Source organism: Panthera uncia, chromosome F2 (genome assembly GCF_023721935.1).
Source record: "Panthera uncia isolate 11264 chromosome F2, Puncia_PCG_1.0, whole genome shotgun sequence".
Lineage (NCBI taxonomy): Eukaryota > Metazoa > Chordata > Mammalia > Carnivora > Felidae > Panthera > Panthera uncia.
In genome coordinates, this window is record NC_064812.1 from 53,415,862 (window position 1) to 53,436,974 (window position 21,113).

A 21,113-nucleotide genomic window follows, 5' to 3' on the forward strand; every position below is an offset into this window, starting at 1 on the left:
TCCACATATGAGTGAAATCATATGGTAGTTGTCTTTCTCTGACTGACATGTTTTACTTTGCATAATATACTCTAGCTCCCTACATCATTGTAAATGGTAAGATTTCATTCTTTTTGATGGCTGAATGATATTCCATTGTGTATATACACCACATCTTCCTTATCCATTCATCTGTCAATGGACATTTGGGCTCCTTCCATAATTTGGCTATTGTCGATAGTGCTGCTAGAAACATTGAGGTGCATGTGCCCCCTCGAAAGAGCACTTTCTATTTTGTATAAATATTTAGTAGCACAATTGCTGGGTCATAGGGTAATTCTATTTTTAATTTTTTGAGGAACTCCCATACTGTTTTCCACAGTGGCTGTACCAGTTTGCATCCCCACCAGCAGTGCAAAAGTGTTCCTCTTTCTCCACATCCTCGCCAACATCTGTTGTTGCCTGAGTTGTTAATTTTAGCCATTCTGACGGGTGTGAGGCGGTATCTCGTTGTGGTTTTGATTTGTATTTCCCTGATGATGAGTGATGTTGAGCATTTTTTCATATGTCTGTTCATCATCTGGATGTCTTCTTTGGAAAAGTGGCTTCTCGTGTCTTTTGCCCATTTCTTCACTTGATTATTTTTTGGATATTGATTGACAAGTTCTTTATAGATTTTGGATACTAACCCTTTATCTGATATGTCATTTGCAAATATCTGTTCCCATTCCATTGGTTGCCTTTTAGTTTTGCTGATTGTTTCCTTCACTGTGCAGAAGCTTTTTATCTTGATGAGGTCCCAATAGTTCATTTTTGCTTTTGTTTCTGTTGCCTCTGGAGACATGTCAAGTAAGAAATTGCTGTGGCCAAAGTCAAAGAAGTTGTTGCCTGTTTTCTCCTCTAAGATTTTGATGACTTCCTGTATTATGTTTAGGTCTTTCATCCATTTTGAGTTTATTTTTGTGTATGGTGTAAGAAAGTGGTCCAGGTTTATTCTCCTGCATGTTGCTGTCCAGTTTTCCCAACACCATTTGCTGAAGAAACTGACTTTTTCCCTTTGGCTATTCTTTCCTGCTTTGTCAAAGATTAGTTGGCTATACATCTGTGGGTCCATTTCCGGGTCTCTATTCTGTTCCGTTGATCTATGTGTCTGTTTTTGTGCCAGTACCATACTGTCTTGATGATTACAGCTTTGTTATCAGTTTGAAGTCTGGAATTATGATGCCTCCAGCTTTGGTTTTCTTTTTCAGGATTGCTTTGGCTATTCAGGGTCCTTTCTGGTTCCATACAAATTTTAGGATTGTTTGTTCTAGCTCTGTGAAGAATGCTGGTGTAATTTTGATAGCAATTGCTATTTAATACATTCATAAAATATCTTCTGAAATCCATCCTTATCAATTAGAAATCATGATCATCAGCAAACCCAGAAATTTTTCTGTAGCCTTGTCTGGATCATTTATAAAGTGGTCCTAAGTGGCAGTTTCACAGGAACTCAGTTGTTGACATGTGTCCTTCCAAAGAAGTAACCATTCATTTCTACCTTTTTTTTTTTTTTCTATCTAAACTGGTTCTTTATTCATGACAAGTCTCCCTCGATTCCATGATAACTCCATTTTAAACAAATAATACATAAGATGGAACCTTATTAAAGGCATTTTTGAAGACTATAGGGATTGTCTTCAGTGTATTTCCTGCCACAATTTGAATTGGTTTGGAAGGCATGCATGGTCTAACCTTCTAGGTGCTACAGCAGCATAGATGAGGGCAGTGAGCCACTCCATGCACTGCTTCCCCTTCACCCACATGCATATTTATCTCTTCAAAGAATTATAATAGATGAATCAGGCATAATTTGATTTTGCAGAAGTCAAGTCATGTACTTAGTGTTCTGTGGCCCCACCCTTTTGATTTCATCAGCATAAAAGGAAAAAAGAATCCGTGTCTCAACAGTTGGTGATTTTGGGGGCATCTGGCTGGCTCAGTGGGTTAAGCGTCCAACTCCTGATTTTGGCTCAGGTCACGATCTCACAGTTTGTGAGATTGAGTACCACGTGGGGCTCTGTGCTGACAACACAAAGACTCCTTGAGATTCTCCCTTCCTCTCTCTGTGCCCCTCCCCCACTCTCAATCTCTCTCTCTCTCTCTCTCTCTCTCTCTCTCTCTCTCTGTGTGTGTGTGTGTGTGTGTGTGTCTCTCTCCCTCTTTCTCTCAGAATAAGTAAATGTTGGTTTCTGATAACCCCTGAGAATCCTCCTTAAAAAACAATTACACAAGACCATTTAAAGACAGGCTATATATTTTAAGCTCCACAGGTCCTCCCTTAAGTTCCCTTAATATAGTGAGTTTTTAACCTACTGGAGGTTATGGATCAATTTCAAGGAACCCATTAACCTGCTGAAACAATATACAAAATCTTGTGTGCATGTATATATACATTTTTTCTTTCCAGATACAGATTTTACACCTGACCTGCCATTCACAATGGATTTCTCCATCTTTATGGTAGGTGACCAAAACATCATTAGTCCCAGTGTCCTCGAGACTGTTGCTGTTCACCACTGTTCACTCCCATTGCTTCTGCTGCTAGTATCAGACCCACCACTGTCATCAGGATTACTGTCAGCTCCCATCTCCCCAGATGCAGCTTCGTTATAGTCTCTGGTGCCCCCTCCACCCTATCCATCATAGGCTTCTTCCCCAGCAAGTCACTTAAAGAACTCATCCTGTCTTGGTGACTACCCCTCAGCAGACTCAGACTGATAGAACAGCTGTTATTTTGCTCCCTCTCTGAACTTCTAGAAGGTTACCTGCCTACAAATGACAGCAGGTGCTGTTTTCTGTCTATGTTGGATGAAACTTCATTGAAATACCAAGTCAGAAAAGAAACGTTCATGGAGTTAGTGTCATGTCATACCAAAAAGGCTTTTTTTCCTCCATATTTTTATAATCATTTAAAAAAATTTTTTTTCAACTTTTTTTTTTTAATTTATTTTTGGGACAGAGAGAGACAGAGCATGAACGGGGGAGGGGCAGAGAGAGAGGGAGACACAGAATCGGAAACAGGCTCCAGGCTCTGAGCCATCAGCCCAGAGCCTGACGTGGGGCTCGAACTCACGGACCGCGAGATCGTGACCTGGCTGAAGTCGGACGCTTAACCGACTGCGCCACCCAGGCGCCCCTATAATCATTTTAATTGGATCATTTTGTCATCAAATTTCATATAAATCCAGATTTTGTAGTCTCTATGTTTGTTAATTCTTTATCATAGGCTCATGGGTTCAAGCACGCAGAAAGGCAAATTTATAAGCCTTCTTGATGATTCCAAAAAAAAAAAAAAAAAGGAAAGAAGACAGATAGGTAACCATTGAACTAGGGGCCTGCTTGTATTTGAAATACTTAGAACTTTGTAATGGCACACAATTGAAGATATATTGAATTGGTAATTCACCATGGTTTAATCAACATGCTGTTACAGTAAGTGCACCTATAAACGGCTGCTACACTAATATGACACCCTAAATGAGTGAAAAATTACCAGCAGCGATGGAAATTATTATTTATACCTGATAGCTATACAAGCATTTTCAGTGATGCTTCTTACATTATTCATTCTAGCATCCTAAGCTTATAAGCCATTTATATTGTTTTCAGAAGAAATGTGAAATAGTAGCTGCAATGCTTTGCCTGGACTGTAGACCCCACTTGGCTTTAGCCTAAGCCCTGCTTGGCATTGCAAACCTGTATTCATCCACCTCTTGTTACAGGAAACTGGATATGCCTTGGCCAGGAGCCAACCAGCCATGTTACTGATCTGCTGTTATGCCCAGCAGTAACCTTTTCATTGTGTTCCTCACTAGATCAGTTTCTCCTGGTTATTCCCTTGGGGAAGTCATGTTCCCTGTGCACAGAGTATACATAGCTAAATGTGCGATTGTTCGGCCTTTGGGTGTTCAACAAATAGGTTTGATTTCATAGCGGTTAGATGGTACTGTTAGGAACAAATTTAAGAATGATGGAATTACTGTTTTCTAGATACAAGACCGTCTGAATTGATCTGTCATCAAATAATAGCTATATGGATTGACTGAAACATATATTGGTAACATGGTTAAAATATAAATGAAAACACAGGAAGCAGAGCCAGTAATGTTGTGTGTGTATGAGAATTTTCCAGAGGGCAGGATAGATGCCTCCACTTATTTCCCAGAACGTGGGCATTCCAAGAGCCTTATGTAGAACATTGACAAGTATGGGGCAAGGAAATCTGCCTAGAGCAATACTTTGCACACACCAGACATTATCGAATTGAAGCTTGCTTGTACTATACTAATAGCAGATTATCTTCAATGAAAGTCAGCTCTAGAAATAAAATTACCTATAGTAAACACCTTAGGAAAGAGAACTATTGTCTGGCTCATTGATCTGAAACAATCAATTTAAAATGAGGATAAATTGGCTCACTTCTAGCCTGGGAAACTAAAGATAAATGTTTAAAATAAGAGTAAATATCAGATTGAACCATATGAAACTGCCACTTGTGTAGATAAAAAATAGTGCCTATCAGCAATTTCGGATGGTTCAACCTAACAGTATATAAGAGGCATTGGTGGAGAGGTCAGGATTTGGGTATGTGAGTTGAGTTGAAATTTAATCATTCAAAACATTTTAAGCATATTATGAGAACCCCATTAAAGAAAATCCAGAGAGAATCCGTTTGAAAGCAAAACACCGTTTATTAATATGAGTAATAAAACTGTAACTTAATCTATTTTGCCAACTTGATCTTTTATATGCTATGTTCTCATTAATTTGTAATCACTCACATATATAAAAGAAATCTGTTTCATTAGAAGATAATTTTTAATGTAATACAGAAAAGCATAATCTGCAATGAATTGCGTTTAGTTTACAAATATGTTTCAGTTACTGAAGATGACATTGATGTCTCAAATTCAAAACAAGATTATGGAGGGGCACCCGGGTGGCTCAGTCAGTTAAACGTCTGACTTCTGCTCAGGTCATGATCTCGAGGTTCCTGAGTTTGAGCCCCGCATCAGGCTCTGTGCTAACCGTTCAGCATTGGATCCTGTCTCCCTCTCTCTCTCTCTTCCCCTCTCCCGCTTGCTCTCCCTCTCTCTCTCTCTCAAAAGTAAGTAAACATTTTTAAAAAATAAAAATAAAACAAGATTATGGAGATGATCATGCAAACAGCATTAGTATGTGACATGAAGATCCCGTTGAGCCGCAAATAAGGCAGGCCTGGCTGACTGGCCCCTGCCCTTAGGAAGTCACCACAGTCTCTGTATTTGTAAAATGGGGAAATAATATCAACCCATGATGGCAGTCTAAAATAGTGTATACAAAAAGCCTGGCATTGGGAATGCTCATTAAATATTAGCTATTATTAGAAAGAAGATGTGGTTTTTGAAAACAGATTACAATTTCTTTCTCCTTTTTAAGCCAAATCTGTAACTTAAGCAGCTTAAAGGGGATTAATTCAGCCTACATCACTTACCAGTTTGTTCCCCTCTTCACAGCATAAGACAGTGGAGGCATCAGCCCTGCCACGGGTGTAGCCAGAGGTGGCCAAAATTTGCGCCCAGATAGGTTAAACGTGAAATAACCAAAATTTTAAAATATAAGTAAAAGTCCACATTTACCTTCACCATAGAGTATGAGAGCGAATTAACCCATTTCACCATGTCTGTCAGTTATCCTGTGCCAAGATTATGTTCCTGGAGGGCGGCACCTTCCCCTCAGAGCTCGTACCCCAGTGCCTTTGCAATATGTGGACAGTGATGACTCCAAACCTGCTCTATCAGAAGGGGGGCTTTCCCTGTCACTCCCAGGGAGCCTGTTGGGTGGTGTGGTAGAGAATAATGAGTCCTTTTTCTTTGAAAAAACAATAAAGTGGCTACGGCTGTCACTTCTAGCCCACATTTAGATCTATTGCCAACATAATGTTGCTATTTCAGGTAAGAGAAGAAGCAGAAATAAAAAAGACAGTATTTTTTAATCTTATTATTTTTTTAATCTAGGGGGATAAAAATCATCATATTTTTCTTTAATTGGCAAACCAGAAAACACTAGATTTGTTTTCTCCCAACTGTCCTCATGAAATAACTATTATCACTATAAAGTGTAACTGAGAGTTCTTTACATTATTGAAGCCTAAAAGGATTTGAGACCTCTAAGCAATAATGTAATTAACTGTACTGATAAGTCTGGAATGACCCAACTTGGACGCAAATATAAGAGAGATGCAGTTTTGATTATGGTTTTCTTCTTGAGGACAACTGTGACATTTATCAGGTGGACTATTAACCTGCAGATTGCCCAAACGACTCTGTGCACTTTCACCCCATTAGCCTGGGCCCCACCACCTCTGCACACATGGAGGCTTTGCATACATGGAGGCCCTCCACACACAGAGGCTCTGCACACACAGAGACCCTGCACACATGGAGGCTCTGCACACACAGAGGCCCTGAACACATGGAGGCTCTGCACACACAGAGGCCCTATATACATTGAGGCCCTTCCTGATGAGGTGCTCCCCAAGACTCCAGACTGACCGGACAGCCAAATGCTTTCTGAAACATCCACAAGCTCTTTCCAGAGAGTCTGACAACTTGGCTTTGGCCATTGCTGAGTAGCAGCAGATGTTTAGTGCAACAGAAAGAAGTCAGCAAGGATTTTTGCCATCCCAAAGTGCTGGGAAAAAAGAGGCTGGCCGCCCAAGGATGGGACACAGGGCCTGAGGACACAGGCACCCACTTCATTTCATCCCCCCCCCCCCCACCACAGAGAGATCACACCTGTGCGCAGAGCACAGGTCCACATGGAGATGCTCACACACAGACCCAGACACTCAGATGAGCACACACGGATACACACAGTACACAGACACAGATAAGCACCTAGATCCACACAGAGACAGTCACACACACACACACACACACACACACACACACACACAACACATAGTACATATACTCACTGAGGTATGCACACAGATACAGACACTTAGACACATACAGACCCACACAGGACATCAACCCACATAACACACATATGGAGACACACACACCACACAATTACACGTTATTACAGGAGGGAACTCACTTCTGATCTCATTACCTGGTGCCTAAATGGCAGTCCCAGAAGGACACCCCATGTGCACACAGGGCTTTGTGTTCAGAGAGAACCTCATGGATTTAAGACTGGCCTCGTGACTCCTGAGAGAGCGTGTTAGCTACAATCAAAAACGCCAAACGTACAAAGCACAAAGGCCATCTAGGGATGTTCACGATGCTTCCCTGAACTACACTTTGCAGCCTGCTCACATCAAGAAGTCCAGCTAATCACACAGAATTGTTTTCAGGGGATTTGGAACTTATTATTTAATAATGTTATTGCTGCCATTCTAGAGTTCACTGATAGGTCTGTGAGCCTTTGTGAATATAGAAGAATTATCACAGACACTGGAACGAAATCAATTTTGCATAGATAGGCCAACATCTTTTAGGCCTGGTAAAAAATTTTATGTAAATGATTTATTTAACAGCTGCATTGTTGAGGAATCGTTTTCCACCAGAAGAACTGAATAAATTACCAGATCAAATAAGATGAGAGAGAGAGAGAAAGAACAGAGAACAACTGCAGAAGTTTTTATGCTCCTCCCTGCCATCCCTCAGCAACTGTGAACCACCATGACTAAATGCCGATTTGTGCAAAAAAACCCTTTACTAAGAATGTACCTTAGGCAGGGTTTTGTACTAGATGTTGGAAATAGAAGCCAGACTGAGTCCTGATCTACAGGATGGGAGGAGGTGAGAGCACAGCCATCCAGGTGACACAGGGCAGGAGCGGAGGCGCCTGGCACCACCTGGAGAGGCACCAAGCTGCTTGTGGAAGGGTGAGTGAAACAGGCCAGGTGGAAAGGGGAGGAAGCCTGTTCCCAGCAGAGGACATAGCTTGTGCAAAGGTATGGAGAGGAGGAGAATTATGGAGAACTGCCACGAGTGTGGAGCTGCCCCCTGCAGAACACCTGTTGGGGTGGGGCGGGGGGAGGTGGAGAGACCCAGCTAGAGAGAGCCAAGTGCTTCCCACACCAGCATTGAATCTTATCCTGAAGGGCAGTGGGGAATCTCCCAAGAATTTCTGCATGCCCCCATGACTGGGGCACCATCCACCTCTGTCCCTGATTGGCTCTCCTGCCATCTTGATCATTCACTCTTTCTTTCTTAACTTTTTTAAGTGTTTATTTTGAGAGAGAGCGTGCTTGCGAGGGGGGGGGGAGAGAGAGGGAGGGAGAGAATCCCAAGCAGGCTCCTGGCTGACAGAGCAGAGCCCAACGAGGGGCTCAAACCCACGAACCGTGAGATCTGAGCTGAAATCAGGAGTTGGACACTTAACCAGCTGAGCCACCCAGGTGCCCCTTGGTCATTATTAACTCTTTACTGATGTCTTGAGCTACCTGGTCACAGCTTTCCTCTCCTCCTGAGTCCTGCTATCATCCTGGATGACCTCAGTGCCCATCTCATATGCAGCCTCACTGTTCACGATCCAGTGACCTTCACCCTTACTCTGCCTCCACCCCCACTCCTATGGCCACACTCCGGGCCCTGCCATCTCCCAGAATTCCTCTCTGTATCACACCCCCTATCTCCAGCACCCCTCTTCTACTCATAACCTCCTGTTCTTACCTCTCTTTGTCTCTTCTGCTTCCACCACACCTGTTTTTTTCAGCTCATTAGGATCTTTAGTTTCTCACCATTTGACCCCCCATATTTCAGTCCCCTCCAGCCTCTACTCACTTCCTAATCTGGCCACGATCCCATGGCCATCTCCCCCTACACAGGTTTACCACCACTCTCCACTTTGCCTGTGCTCTTATTCATTGAGCCCTCCCAGGAAAACCCAGTGGGGTCTCCATGCAGCAGCCTGCCCTCACAGCCCCAGGCTCCAGGCTCAGCCATCAGAACCCCCAGTGGGTCACATGACACAGCCAAGGCTTCCAACCTCCACTGGCCTGCTCTGCTGCCTACCAGACTTCCCACATCCCAGTCAGTTTTGTTTGAAACCTTCTGCATGCCAGAGTCCCCCCTCCCACTTCCCAGGTGGAAACGTGTTTGCTTCTGAGGAGGGAATCACAGCAGAGACCTCCAAGAAGAAACGCCATCCACCTCCCGAGCCCCACACCTACAAATGTGCCTGCACCCAGGCCATGTTCGTTCTCCTCACTCCGCTTATAACTCTAAAGCTAATTCCACCCAAGCCCAGGACCCCACTCTGCAGCGTCGATAAAGACCTTGTCCGTTCATAATCCCTTCTCACCTGCATCTGCAGCCTCTCCAAGGCTACTGGCACTTTCCTGTCAGCCTTTCAATGTGCTAGAGTTCCATTCTTCTGAAGGGAAAACTTTCCTGACTCCCCCAAGGAACCACACTCTTCCTCGCTTCATGGCGAAGATTCTTTAAAGAGTCATTTATAGTCACAACCTCACTACCCATTCACTCCTCAACCCATAGCCATGCCGCTTCCGTTCCTGCTGAAGTTTCTGCCTACTTCCAGGCTGCTAGTTCCAGGGGACCCTGTCCTGATCTGTGTTGGCCAGTCTCCCACATCCTCAAAGAGGATGCCCTCCTTGAGATCCTCTCCTCTCTTAGACCCTCTAACCCTCTAACTGCTCTCCTCAGTTCTTTTCTACCATGCTGTGCACCCCTGCTCCATGTCCCTGCATGCAGGTGGGAAAACAGCTTGGGCACGGCAGCAGACACAGAGAAAAGCTGGTGTGAACGCCAGGGAAGAACGAGGTCTTGGAGGCAGGTGCGGATAGCACAGGTGGAGGCATGGCTTCAAACAGGAAAAGCAACATTTCCGCCTACCTACCTGAGAGACTGAAGAAAGGAGGTGAAAAGGTGGAATGTAATAAAGGCCATGCCTGGTGGCCTCAATTTTCTCTATAATGTAGGAGGTAAGAGTATCTGCTTTTTGGGTTTGTGGGAGTTGAACCTTGGAGAGCGAGGTGAAGACCTGCGATAATTCTGAGTGTGAATGGGAAGGTGAGCTGGCCAAGGACAGGGGAAGGATCTGAGGGAGTGAAGCGCGGGTAGAGTCTATGCAGAGGATGGGTCCACTCAGCAGTCTTCGGTGTTTTCCATCAACACTTGGCTGCCCCAGGTTGGAGGAGAGAACAGCCAGAGAGGGTCCAGTCAGGGTTTGGTTGTTCTGGGCCAGTGAAGCAAAAGGCTCAAAAGGCTGGGGATTCAAGGTTGCTGGTGAGAGAGAGGTCCAGGTGTTCAACCGGGGAACCCAAACTGTAGGGAAGAAGTAGGCGGCATCGAGCTGGTGACCTGGGAGAAAATATAAGAAGCTAGAGCCTGGCTGTCTCTGGGGGATGTAAGTGCAGGTGCAGTGAGACGGTGGGAGCTAGAAGGAAAGGAGCAGCGTGAGGCTGGGGAAGAGGAATGACAGGTTAGGGCCAAAATGAGATCTGTATTCTCGTTTTTATTCATATTACGGAAGTTTCATGTAAGCACAAAGTGTGAGGATCAATGAATCCCTCAGCACCCATCGCCTTGCTTCTACAGTTGTCAGCCTTTTACCCATCTTATTTCATCTAATCATCCCCCAACTCATATTTTTGGGGGTGGGGGAGTGGGAGGCTGAAGTACATTAAAGCAAGTCCTAGTTTTCGTGTTATTTCACCTATAAATACTTCAGTAGATAAGATTTGGGGTTTTAATCTGAGAGCAGTTCACCGAAATAAGAGTTTGGGTAGAGTGATGAAAACAGTTACGTGTTTAGTATATGCCAGATATTTTACATGTACTATTTAATTCTTCCAAAACCCTGTGAGGTTGTTGTTATTATCGCTCCCATTTTATAAACAAGGAATATGAAGCTATACAAAGCCACATGATTTGCATAAAATCACTCCGCTCGTAAATGCAGTTGCTGGGGATTAAACCCCAGTCCATCTGACTGTGGCGGCCTTCCTGTCAAGTTCAGCACTCTGCTGAATGTTGTTGGGGCAAAGGGAACAGAAACTACAAAGTTAGGAAGTGGGATGCTCTCCCTACATCTCCTAGGATCATAATTCCAGATGAGGTAAAAATAATGGCTGGGGCAACTGGGTGGCTCAGTCGGTTGAGCGTCCGACTTCGGCTCAGGTCATGATCTTGCGGTTTGTGAGTTGGAGCCCCGCATGAGGCTCTTGTGCTGATGGCTCAGAGCCTGGAGCCTGCTTCAGATTCTGTGTCTCCCTCTCTCTATCTCTGCCCCTCCCCTGCTTATGCTCTGTCTCCTCTGTCTCTCAAAAATAAATAAATGTTGAAAAAATAATAATAATGGCTGTAACTTCGGTGCCAAAATATTTGGTGACTTTTAGGGGAAAGAGGTGCTAATGGAAGGGCTGGTAGACAAACAGGAAGAGAGACAGAGAACAAGATAGCTGCACACCTGATCTGCAAGGGCTAGGGTTTCCACATGCAAGTAAAGAAGGATGGTCTAGGGGAGCAGGTTGAAGGCCAACAGTGGGGGCAGGGGGGATGACATGGGGGACAGGGTGGGTAACTCTAATGGAAAGGAGGAGTGACCCTAGGGGAAAGCCCTGGTACAGTAAAAGGGGAGAGGGTATGTGAGGGGCTATTCATAGTAGAATACGGAGTGCAGTGAGCAAAGCGACCAAGGTCAGGAGAGAAGTCATGGTGAGGATCCAAGAGGAGAGAGCAGCAGGTGGGAGAAAGAGCAAAACAGGACTGAATGTCATCTTTTTCGGCAAAATGAATTGGACATCACAGCAATTGCCTGGTTCCACGCTACTCAGCATGGGCCAGGGACAGTCTTCAAACTCTGTTCCCAGTCTACCATGAGCTAGGTGCAGAAATTGAGGAGAAGCAATAGTTTAGAGGCTCTTGTAGCAATATGCCAGAGCCATAATTGCCATGGGCCCGTTTGTCTTGTATTTTACAGAAGTATCGATCCATGACAGATTAGAGATTCCTTTAAACTGATCCTTCACTGAAAGGGGAACCCTTTTGCACTGCTGGTGGGAATGCAAACTGGTGCAGCCACTTGGGAAAACAGTATGGAGGTTCCTCAAAAAATTAAAAATAGAACTACCCTATGACCCAGCAATGGCACTACTAGGTATTTATCCAAAGGATACAAAAATGCTGATTCTAAGGGGCACATGCATCCCAATGTTTATAGCAGCACTATCAACAACAGCCAAATTATGGAAGGAGCCTAAACGTCCATCGACTGATGAATGGATAAAGAAGATGTGAGATAGATAGATATATATATACACACACACACACACACACATACACATATATATGTATACACATATATGTATACATATATATGTATACATATATATACACACACACATATATACATACATACACACAATGGTATAGAAAAATATCATATGATTTCACTCACATGTGGAATTTAAGAAACAAAACATGAACATAAGCAAAAATAAGATAAAAAGAGAGAGGGAGGCAAACTATAAGAGACTCTTAAATATAGAGAACAAACCGAGGGTTGCTGGCAGGGAGTTGGGTGGGGGGATGGCCTAAATGGTCCATGGGCATTAAGGAGGGCACTTGTTGGGATGAGCAGTGGGTGTTATATGTAAGTGATGAATCAGTAAATTCTCCTGAAATCATTTTACACTATATGTTAACTAACTTGGATCTAAATAAAAATAAATAAAATGATCCTTCACCACAGGTAGCTTCAGAAGTACTAGTCTGTATTGCCTATGTATTATGATGTGTTTGCTCTAATTTTCCCATCTCGTTTGATCAAGCCCACCAGACACTTTATGCAATAGGTAGCTTCCTTAATCTTCCCTAGAGTCTTTTTTTTTTTAATTTTTTTTTTTCAACATATTTTATTTTATTTTTGGGACAGAGAGAGACAGAGCATGAACGGGGGAGGGGCAGAGAGAGAGGGAGACACAGAATCGGAAACAGGCTCCAGGCTCCGAGCCATCAGCCCAGAGCCTGACGCGGGGCTCGAACTCACGGACCGCGAGATCGTGACCTGGCTGAAGTCGGACGCTTAACCGACTGCGCCACCCAGGCGCCCCTTCCCTAGAGTCTTTAAAAGAAAAAAAACTAAAATGAAATCGGAAGGGTTAACATTAATGAGACTCCTGCTCTTGCTACAAAATGCCTTTAGAAAGGAAACAAAGTTTTGTGCTTAATCGAATTTAAAAATTAACTGAATCCAGTTTTCCAAACCCTTAGTAAAAGCTTCCCAGAATTCCAAGATTAGAGCTGGTTACCGTGGGCTTTTCTGTACAAGAGATTTCATTTTCTGACTTCATTCCTTGTTTTAGGATTATCACAAGTTTTAAAAGTAATCAAACTTGGTCTAGACAGCAGATTTCTGTAGTTGCTAAGGAACTGGATTAGTGCTAATCTAAGGAATGTATTATTCATTTTTATTTCCGTTTGTTACTACAGTGCTTTAATTGCAGATAAATGTCTTTCATGGCTCTCCGGGGTGTAAAACGTTTCTCTGTTAGCTGGTGGGTTAGCCAGGGGAGACTGTGTTTGCATGCACCCTCGAAGCAGATGGCATTCAGGCATGAAGTGACTCAAAAGAACTAAAAAGGCTTCTTGCAATATAAACAATAGGTGGCCTTGTCAGCACAGGCCACGGCCGAGCGCCCAGGGCCCGACCAGCATAAGACCCAGGGCCCGGGGCCAAGTCGGCTGAGGCTGCCCACACTCCTGATTGCCTCTTCATGTCGCAGATGATGTCATTCTGCAACCTGCTGCCACAGTCACCAGGCAGTCGGTTCCTCAGATAAAAGATTGGTTGTCAAACAAAGGAACTCATTTTCCACACGACAGCCAGAGTGAGCTTGTTGAAAAGCAAGTCTGATAGCATCGCCCCAACCTCCGTGACCTCTCCAACCCCACCCTGCTCAAAACACTTCAGTGATTCCTGGGGCCTTTAAGATGAGGGTTAAAACCTTTACAGAACTTCGAAAGCCCCACCCAGCTGTCCCCTCTCCAAGTGCACAGGACACTTACTGTGCTCAGCCTTTTTCTGTTCCTTTTGTGAAGGAGCCTTGCCCTTGCTTTTGCACTACCCAGCCCAGAGCTCTCTTAGGCAGCATCAGTGCTCGCTTCCCGTCCCCCTTAGCCGGAAGCTCTCTCCTCAGCCCAGGGGTCTCCCCTTCCCCAGCGGTGCCTAGATAGAGCCTCCTCAAATCCATACCGCTCCTTCCTGCACTTGTCACATCTGTAGGTTAATGTTTATTTGCTGTGTGTTTGATTAAGGACTGGTTTTTCAAGACTAGAGCTCAGGAAGGCACAGACTCTGCCTGATTTTCCTTCAGACCGTGTTTCCAGTTGCTAGAAGAGCCCCTAGCACATGGCTAGTACCCAAGACTGAGGATTGAAGGCAGAAACTCTTACACATAAAATCCAAACCGCCTTCCAGACTTTGGCTATTTGAGAACAGCCCTCAAGAGCCATGATGTCATGGGCTGTGTGGTTGCCAAGGTCCTGTGAAGCTCCAGTGAGGGACTAGCAGCTGGCCCTCCATGAGCCAGTTGCCACGTCTTACAGAGTAATTCCTAAGAACTTACAACAGTTCTGTTCATCATGAAAGATAATAACACGCCCCCCCGCCCCAAAGGAACAACTGCTAGTGCTGGTGCCTCATAAGAAGAGCAAGTGAAGTAACCTAACACTGTCCTCTTTCAGGGGGGAGGTATGCTACGGGCATATTTGTGAATTTGAAGGTCGATAATAGCCAACATCTATGGAACTCTGACAGTGGCTGAGACTGTGTCCTGGTGCTCGTGTGTGTTTTCTCACTGAATCTTCTCAACAGATCTCTTTTTGTCCTCCGTTTACAGATGAAGAAACAGAGATTCAGAGATGTCAAGTGATTTACCCAAGGTCACATAGCTAGTAATGGCACAAAGTAGACTTGAAGCCACGTGATCTAATTCCAGAGCCTGCACTCTTGACCATTACCATCAAGAGTAATGCAGAGTAATCACCTCTCCCAGAGAGGTCCAGGATACATCCTTACCAGATATCAAGGGATTCCTGTCCCCATAGACTAAATACCTCTTTTCATAGAGTAGTTGTCCCTTAGTCTGACACTTTGAGTTTGAGTCAAGATTTAACTATAAATAGCTAAATAGCCTTCCTTTAGCTCCTTCCCTTTCCAAACATTTTCAATTGTGATTCATTTCTAAAATACAGATTGGTCATCTCCCAGGTTGATGAATGTTCAGTGGCTTCTCTCTGCTTAAAAGAATACGACAAACCACTTAGCCTGGCACAAGGCCCCATGATCTGGCCCAGGGGTGTCCTCTCTCATCACCCACTACATCCTTCAAATAGGACTCTAAGCAGACGGCAAGCCAAAGACTTGCCTGCTTTCCTGCCTGAAATGGGATCCTGTCATCTTGAAATCCTATTCATCCACCCAAGCCAAGTCAACGTGAGGAACAACTCCTGTATATGATGACAACAAGTATTACTATTGTCAAAATAATTCTAAATTTTACTACATTCCATAATGTTCAACAAAGTCTGAGAGGAAGGATTAATTGAAAAAGACCTCAGCCTTTTGCAAACATGGGGTGGATAAGGTTTTCAACAGTAGGTTCAAATTCAGTTTCAAATCAGGAAAGAATATTTCACATCACCTCTGGTGGGTTTCTTTCTCCCTCGACAACTGTAAACCTACCAGAAGGCCTTTCTGGCAATTTTCTCAAAGTGTAACAAACTCTACTTTGTATATCATCTCTTCCTGTTTAATTATAAGGATTTGAATTTGCAGCCCAAATTAATCAGTAATTAGATAGTACTGAACCAAAAGAAATTAAACAAAGATAAAAACAAAAACACAACTCAGCACAAGACCACATCATCTGGTAACATTTCATGCAGCGTGAGAAAATACTCCCAGAGAGATACAGGTTAATTGAATCAGTAACAACGTATTCCTTAGATTTTTTTTTTTTATTATTGTTGTCAGTGGCCTCCAATGCCAGTAGGAAAGTCAGAGGAAATACAAACACAAAAACGCTCTAATCGTTCTAATGTTTATTACTCTTTTCACTCTTGGTCAGAAATCCGTTTATGACACTCAATAATTGTTTTGAAATGTAGTCGTAGACATCGGCAGTGCAAAACAAGTGCGTATTTTATAATGATACATTCCCTGTTGATCTTCATATTTAAAAAATAGATCGGCTTTTGAGTTAATTATCAGTCAGACCTCTAAAACAAAATGTTCGCCTTAGATGTGAAAAAAAAAAAAATCCAAAAAGATACAAAGCAGATTGAGGAAGGAAAAATAAAGGTCCCTGAAACGAAGATGTAAGTGGGGGGAAAGGCCTGACTGTATAGCAAGCCCCAGAGGGCAACGGGACTTCTCCCTCTAGTCATGCCATTTCTCTGTGCCAAGCTCATACTGCTTATCCTGGTTCTCAAGCCTTTTGTTACAAGAGAAAGAGAAGGCGGACGGTTGGAAAGAGAAGTCAGCCTCTCCAGTAATCCAGTCTTGAAAGACACGACAGCAGCCTGCTCCTGTGTGCCCCCCACTGGCATGGAGTGATCCTGACAGTTGGGCTCTGGGGAGGGCAGACCGGCAGGGGAACCCCAAGGTCTAGACAGCAGGTTGTAGAGCAAACCTTTCTCCTTCAAGGCCTCCAATTACTCCCTCCCCCTGTGACTACATAGGGAGATAGAGTCAACAACACACTCAAATTTATCTTAAGGCACTTTGAGTTCTTTCTCTGGTGCTGTTTCAGGAAGCTTTGTTTCTGTAAGATATTGGCATCACCTTTCCTCCCAAGTATGAGGCTCGTGTAAATTATGGATGTTGTAAAATCTTTTAATTGTGTGCCAAATGAATGAGCATTTTTTCCCCGTAAGTGTATGAAATTGTCTTGAAAACTCCTGCAAAGTGAATTTCACTGTGTACTTTCAAGCTTGCTTTCTAGAAGCATTGAATTGCCATTCTCTGTAAAAAACAACAACAACAACAACAACAACAACAACAAAACACCTAATTTGTCTTTTGATAGAACAATTTGCCAAGAAAGAGGGGAAGGTGCTTTGAGAAGAACTATAGAAGGAAATTTGAAAGATTCTCATCTTTTGGCACCTAGGATGGAAAGAGTAAGCTTTGTTTAGTAATTCAGTGTCATCGTGGACATTGGAGAGCCGAACTGTAATGATTTTTATGACGTCGTGGTGAAATTAATTAAGCAGCCCCTAACTTTGGGGATACTTTGATTTTTCTCCAATTTATGAATCTCTTTTCCCAGTGTATTGTGAAGTGATGCTATAAAGTCTCAATCTCTAAGAGTTCATTGCTTTTACAAATTATACGGCACCCCTTGAATGAAAGCCGTATTTGCCAACGTGACATTCATTTGTCAGTATGGTTTATTAATCCTCTGTTGTACTTCTTCAACTGTTCCCTAATTTGAAAATGGAAAATGTTCATCTCTCAGGAGGTGGCACAATTTATCTGATGTCAATGTATTACGTAAGTCTTTGCCTCTTGATATTAACTTCTTTGTTGAAATAAGCTTCAACAAGCTGACTCCAGTTCACAATGACCATTATCTCAGGAACCTTCACTCGGGGTTCACCGGCCAAAATTAATGAACAAGAGTAACCTCTCCATCTCAATGAATGATTACCAGTGGCTCTTCACTGTAACAGCATGGTAACTACTCCTATGACCTATCCTTCCTCTAGGAGAGTATAGCAAAGCAGAGCACAGGAGTTTAAATACCTCTAATTGCCTTTCTCCTCCACTCTCTCCTACTTCAGTAAATGGCTCTAGTGAATGCTCACACCAAAAGCCTGGGAGCCAGCCTGGATTGCTCCCTTTTGCTCGTTTCCCACACTCGGTGCATGAGCCAGTCCTGCCAGATTACCTGCCACTGTCCCCACCCTAGTCCTAGCCGCTATTTTTCCTCTTGTTTTGACTCCTAGCAGGTCTCTCCTACTGGCCTCCCTGCTTCTAGTCTGCCTTCCCTAAAGTCCATTCTCCATATAGTAGCTCAGGTAGGTAGTTTTAATCATATTGTGTCACTAGGCCTGCTTAATGCCTTCCACTTAGAATAAAATTGAAGTCGCTCCCATGGCCACAGGACTCCACATGACCAGCTTTGCAACCCTCTCCCCTTCTCACCCAAAGTAGGTGGTTCTTCAAATATCTGGCGCTCATTCCTGCCACTTCGCCTTTACACAGCTGTCCCTTCTGCTAGGAGGGCATGTCCCTACCTCCTTAGGACTGACCCCTCCCCCTTCACACTTCACCTCAGATGTCATCTCCTCAGAGAAACCTTTCCTGACCACCCTGAGTGCAACCGCCCTCAGTCACTGTCACACCAACCTGTTTATACCCTTCGTAGCACTTGTTACTATCAGAAATTATTCTTCCCTTTTTTCTGTTTACTGATAATTGTGTTTCTCCCCACCGGCCTTGTCTATTGTTCACTGTGTGTCACCTGTGCCTAGAACAAGGTCTAACCTGTAGTTATAGGTCTAACCTACACTCTCAATAAAACACTTGTCAGATAAATATCCAATGAATGAATCCTTCTCTTCCTCATCCTATAGGATTTTGACTGGATCACTTAACCTCTGGACCTCAGCTTCCTGATCTATACAATAAAGCTAACAACCCTTTGGGTTTTCACGGGGATAAGTTAAAGGAGCAAATACGTGTAGTAGCATGTGATACATGGTACTTGTGGGGTACGTGGCCCATTGTAGGCAGAGTAAGCACAGATAACAGTGTCCCCCCCCCACCCTGTTTGACAGGAAATCTTCAGAGGAACTGGACATGGACAAGGTGACAGCAGCAATGGTACTAACCAGCTTGTCCACCAGCCCTTTGGTTCGAAGCCCTCCTGTGCGGCCAAATGGTAAGCCTGGGGTCTGGGGCACAGGGAAGGGCCCCCTGACACCAAGAACAGAGCCTCTCTTTGAGGGCTCCCATTCCTATCAAACACAATAAACAAGTAACTGCCACCCATTAGCAGAAAGCAGGGGGAAGTATGTGTAGAAGAAAGGGAGACCTCACAGCTATCAGCCTCCTCATCTCCCCAGAGACCTCACAGCATCTCATCCCTCCATCCATCCATCCATTCAGCTCACATTTACTGAGCTCCATCACCTGTCCAGAACATATCTTTCAGTGCCTGTGTTCCTTTTTTCCTAGATAAATGGAGATTGGTCCAATGAAGTTATTTTCACCAGCATTATTTCTGTTCAATTGGACAGGCAGTTGGATCAAAGAACTCTGAATATTAAATATTTTGAAAAAGTATTGTCCCAATAGAATAATATCTATTAATCAAATAAAAGTATGTAGTCCATTCACTTATTCAATATATATTTATTAGGTACCATGCTAGATGGTTTGAATACATCATTGAAAACAGTGTTCATAATCATTCGTATTGTACAGTTCCTTTGGGGAAAAAAAAAAACAACTATCATATTAATGGCTAGCATTTATTAAGCACTTACTGTATGCCAAGTACTAAGCTTGCTTTTTATCATGTAATTCTCACAACTCTATGAGATGTTATTATCACTGTTTTACAGATGAGTAAACTGAGGCACATGTGGATTAACTGACGTTTAAACAGCAGAGCTGGCTGAAATTCTATTCCATATCTTTCTAATTCCAGATCTGCTTAGTCGTGATATAATATTGACACATATAATTCAGTGTGATAAATTAGGAGGGAAATGAAGTGGGAAAGCTTGACCCAAGATCTATCAAGAGGAGCTATGTGTTCCTGCCTAGGAGTTTGGACATTAATCTGAGGCTGTAGGATAGCTATGATGTGGCCACTGGAAAGTTATGATTGGGTTTACAGGCAAAACCAAAAAACAGAACTATGTGAGCATCCTGGGCCTTGGTGGTCACAGTAGGGATGAATAGGACATAAATGAGAAATGTGAAGAAGGTAAAGTCGACAGGACTGAGTGATGGACAGAGAGGATGAAGGAGAGGGAACAGCGAGGGTGACTTCCCGGCAGTCGGTGTGCTTCCGGAAGAGGCCCACTCCCCAAGATAGAACAGAGTAGAGAAATAGATCTATGGGCAAATGTTTGAACACGACGTGGGGTTTCTGAAGATGATGCTAAGTCTGGTTTGAGACATGTTTAGTAGTCAGAACCTGAGGATTTTTCAAGGGTCCATGTCTGGTGGAGATTTGGGTGCAACCTAGGACAGAGGCCTGGGCTTTCCGTGTGGAACTGGGAAGCCATACGAAGAGATGAGATCACCTCGAGGGAGTTGTGTAAAAAGAGTGTAAAGAGAGGATGGCTAAGGGAGATGGTAAGGCCCTTCATCAAGTCAGGGACCAGCAGAGGGAAAAGAGCCTGAGGGGAGCCTGACGGGTTACCACAGAGGTAAGGGAGAACCAGGAGAGTGTGCATGCAAGCCAAGGGAAAAGCGTGTTTCAGGGAGAGACTCTGATGGTGCAAAAGGTCAACCATGAGAAGGACTAAATTTTGCATCAAGTAGAAGGTCACAGGTGGTTTTGGCAAGATTATTCACAGCGGACAACCCCTGGGCGGAAGGCAGACTGAACTTCAGTTCAAACTTCAGTTCACTGAAATGTCAGCCACTGAGACCACTGGATGAAACTTTGCAGCAAGAGAAAACCTTCTCTTAAAAGCCAGTCTAGTCAATTATGGGATTGAGCTATGGTTCACACATAATTTGGTTTTAAGCAGGAGGTGTTAAAATAAGTATGTTGAACGTCCGGTGAGTCCTGACCACAACTTACTCCAATCCACCTGGGATATAAGGTGCTCTTGAAATGAGCCTAACCGTTGCTATTAAACGACCTGATCGGGGCATGTTGGAAAATAGGTATCCTGACTTCCCTTTCTCAGCTTGGCAACGCCACTAAAGAAAGATTACAGTGAAAGCAAAACCGAAGGCACCCCCAAAAGCAATCATAGGAGAAAGGAATTGCAGAATTTCATGGAATCCTCAGAGGAGAAAAAGTATATTTTTAATGTATTCATCATTTTTACCATTTTGGTATTTTTACCAAATACCATTTATTGCATTCTTTTTTAATTGAG

General features: G+C 43.6%; 1 protein-coding gene across 1 annotated transcript in view; it reads left to right on the top strand.

Moving 5' to 3' along the window:
• The window catches only part of ZNF704 (zinc finger protein 704), a 241,199-nt gene that overhangs the window by 173,162 nt on the left and 46,924 nt on the right, over positions 1 to 21,113 (top strand). The window contains exon 5 of the mRNA XM_049632687.1: positions 18,825 to 18,928. Coding sequence (XP_049488644.1) covers positions 18,825 to 18,928 — 104 coding nt within the window. The remainder of the gene's footprint in view (positions 1 to 18,824; positions 18,929 to 21,113) is intronic.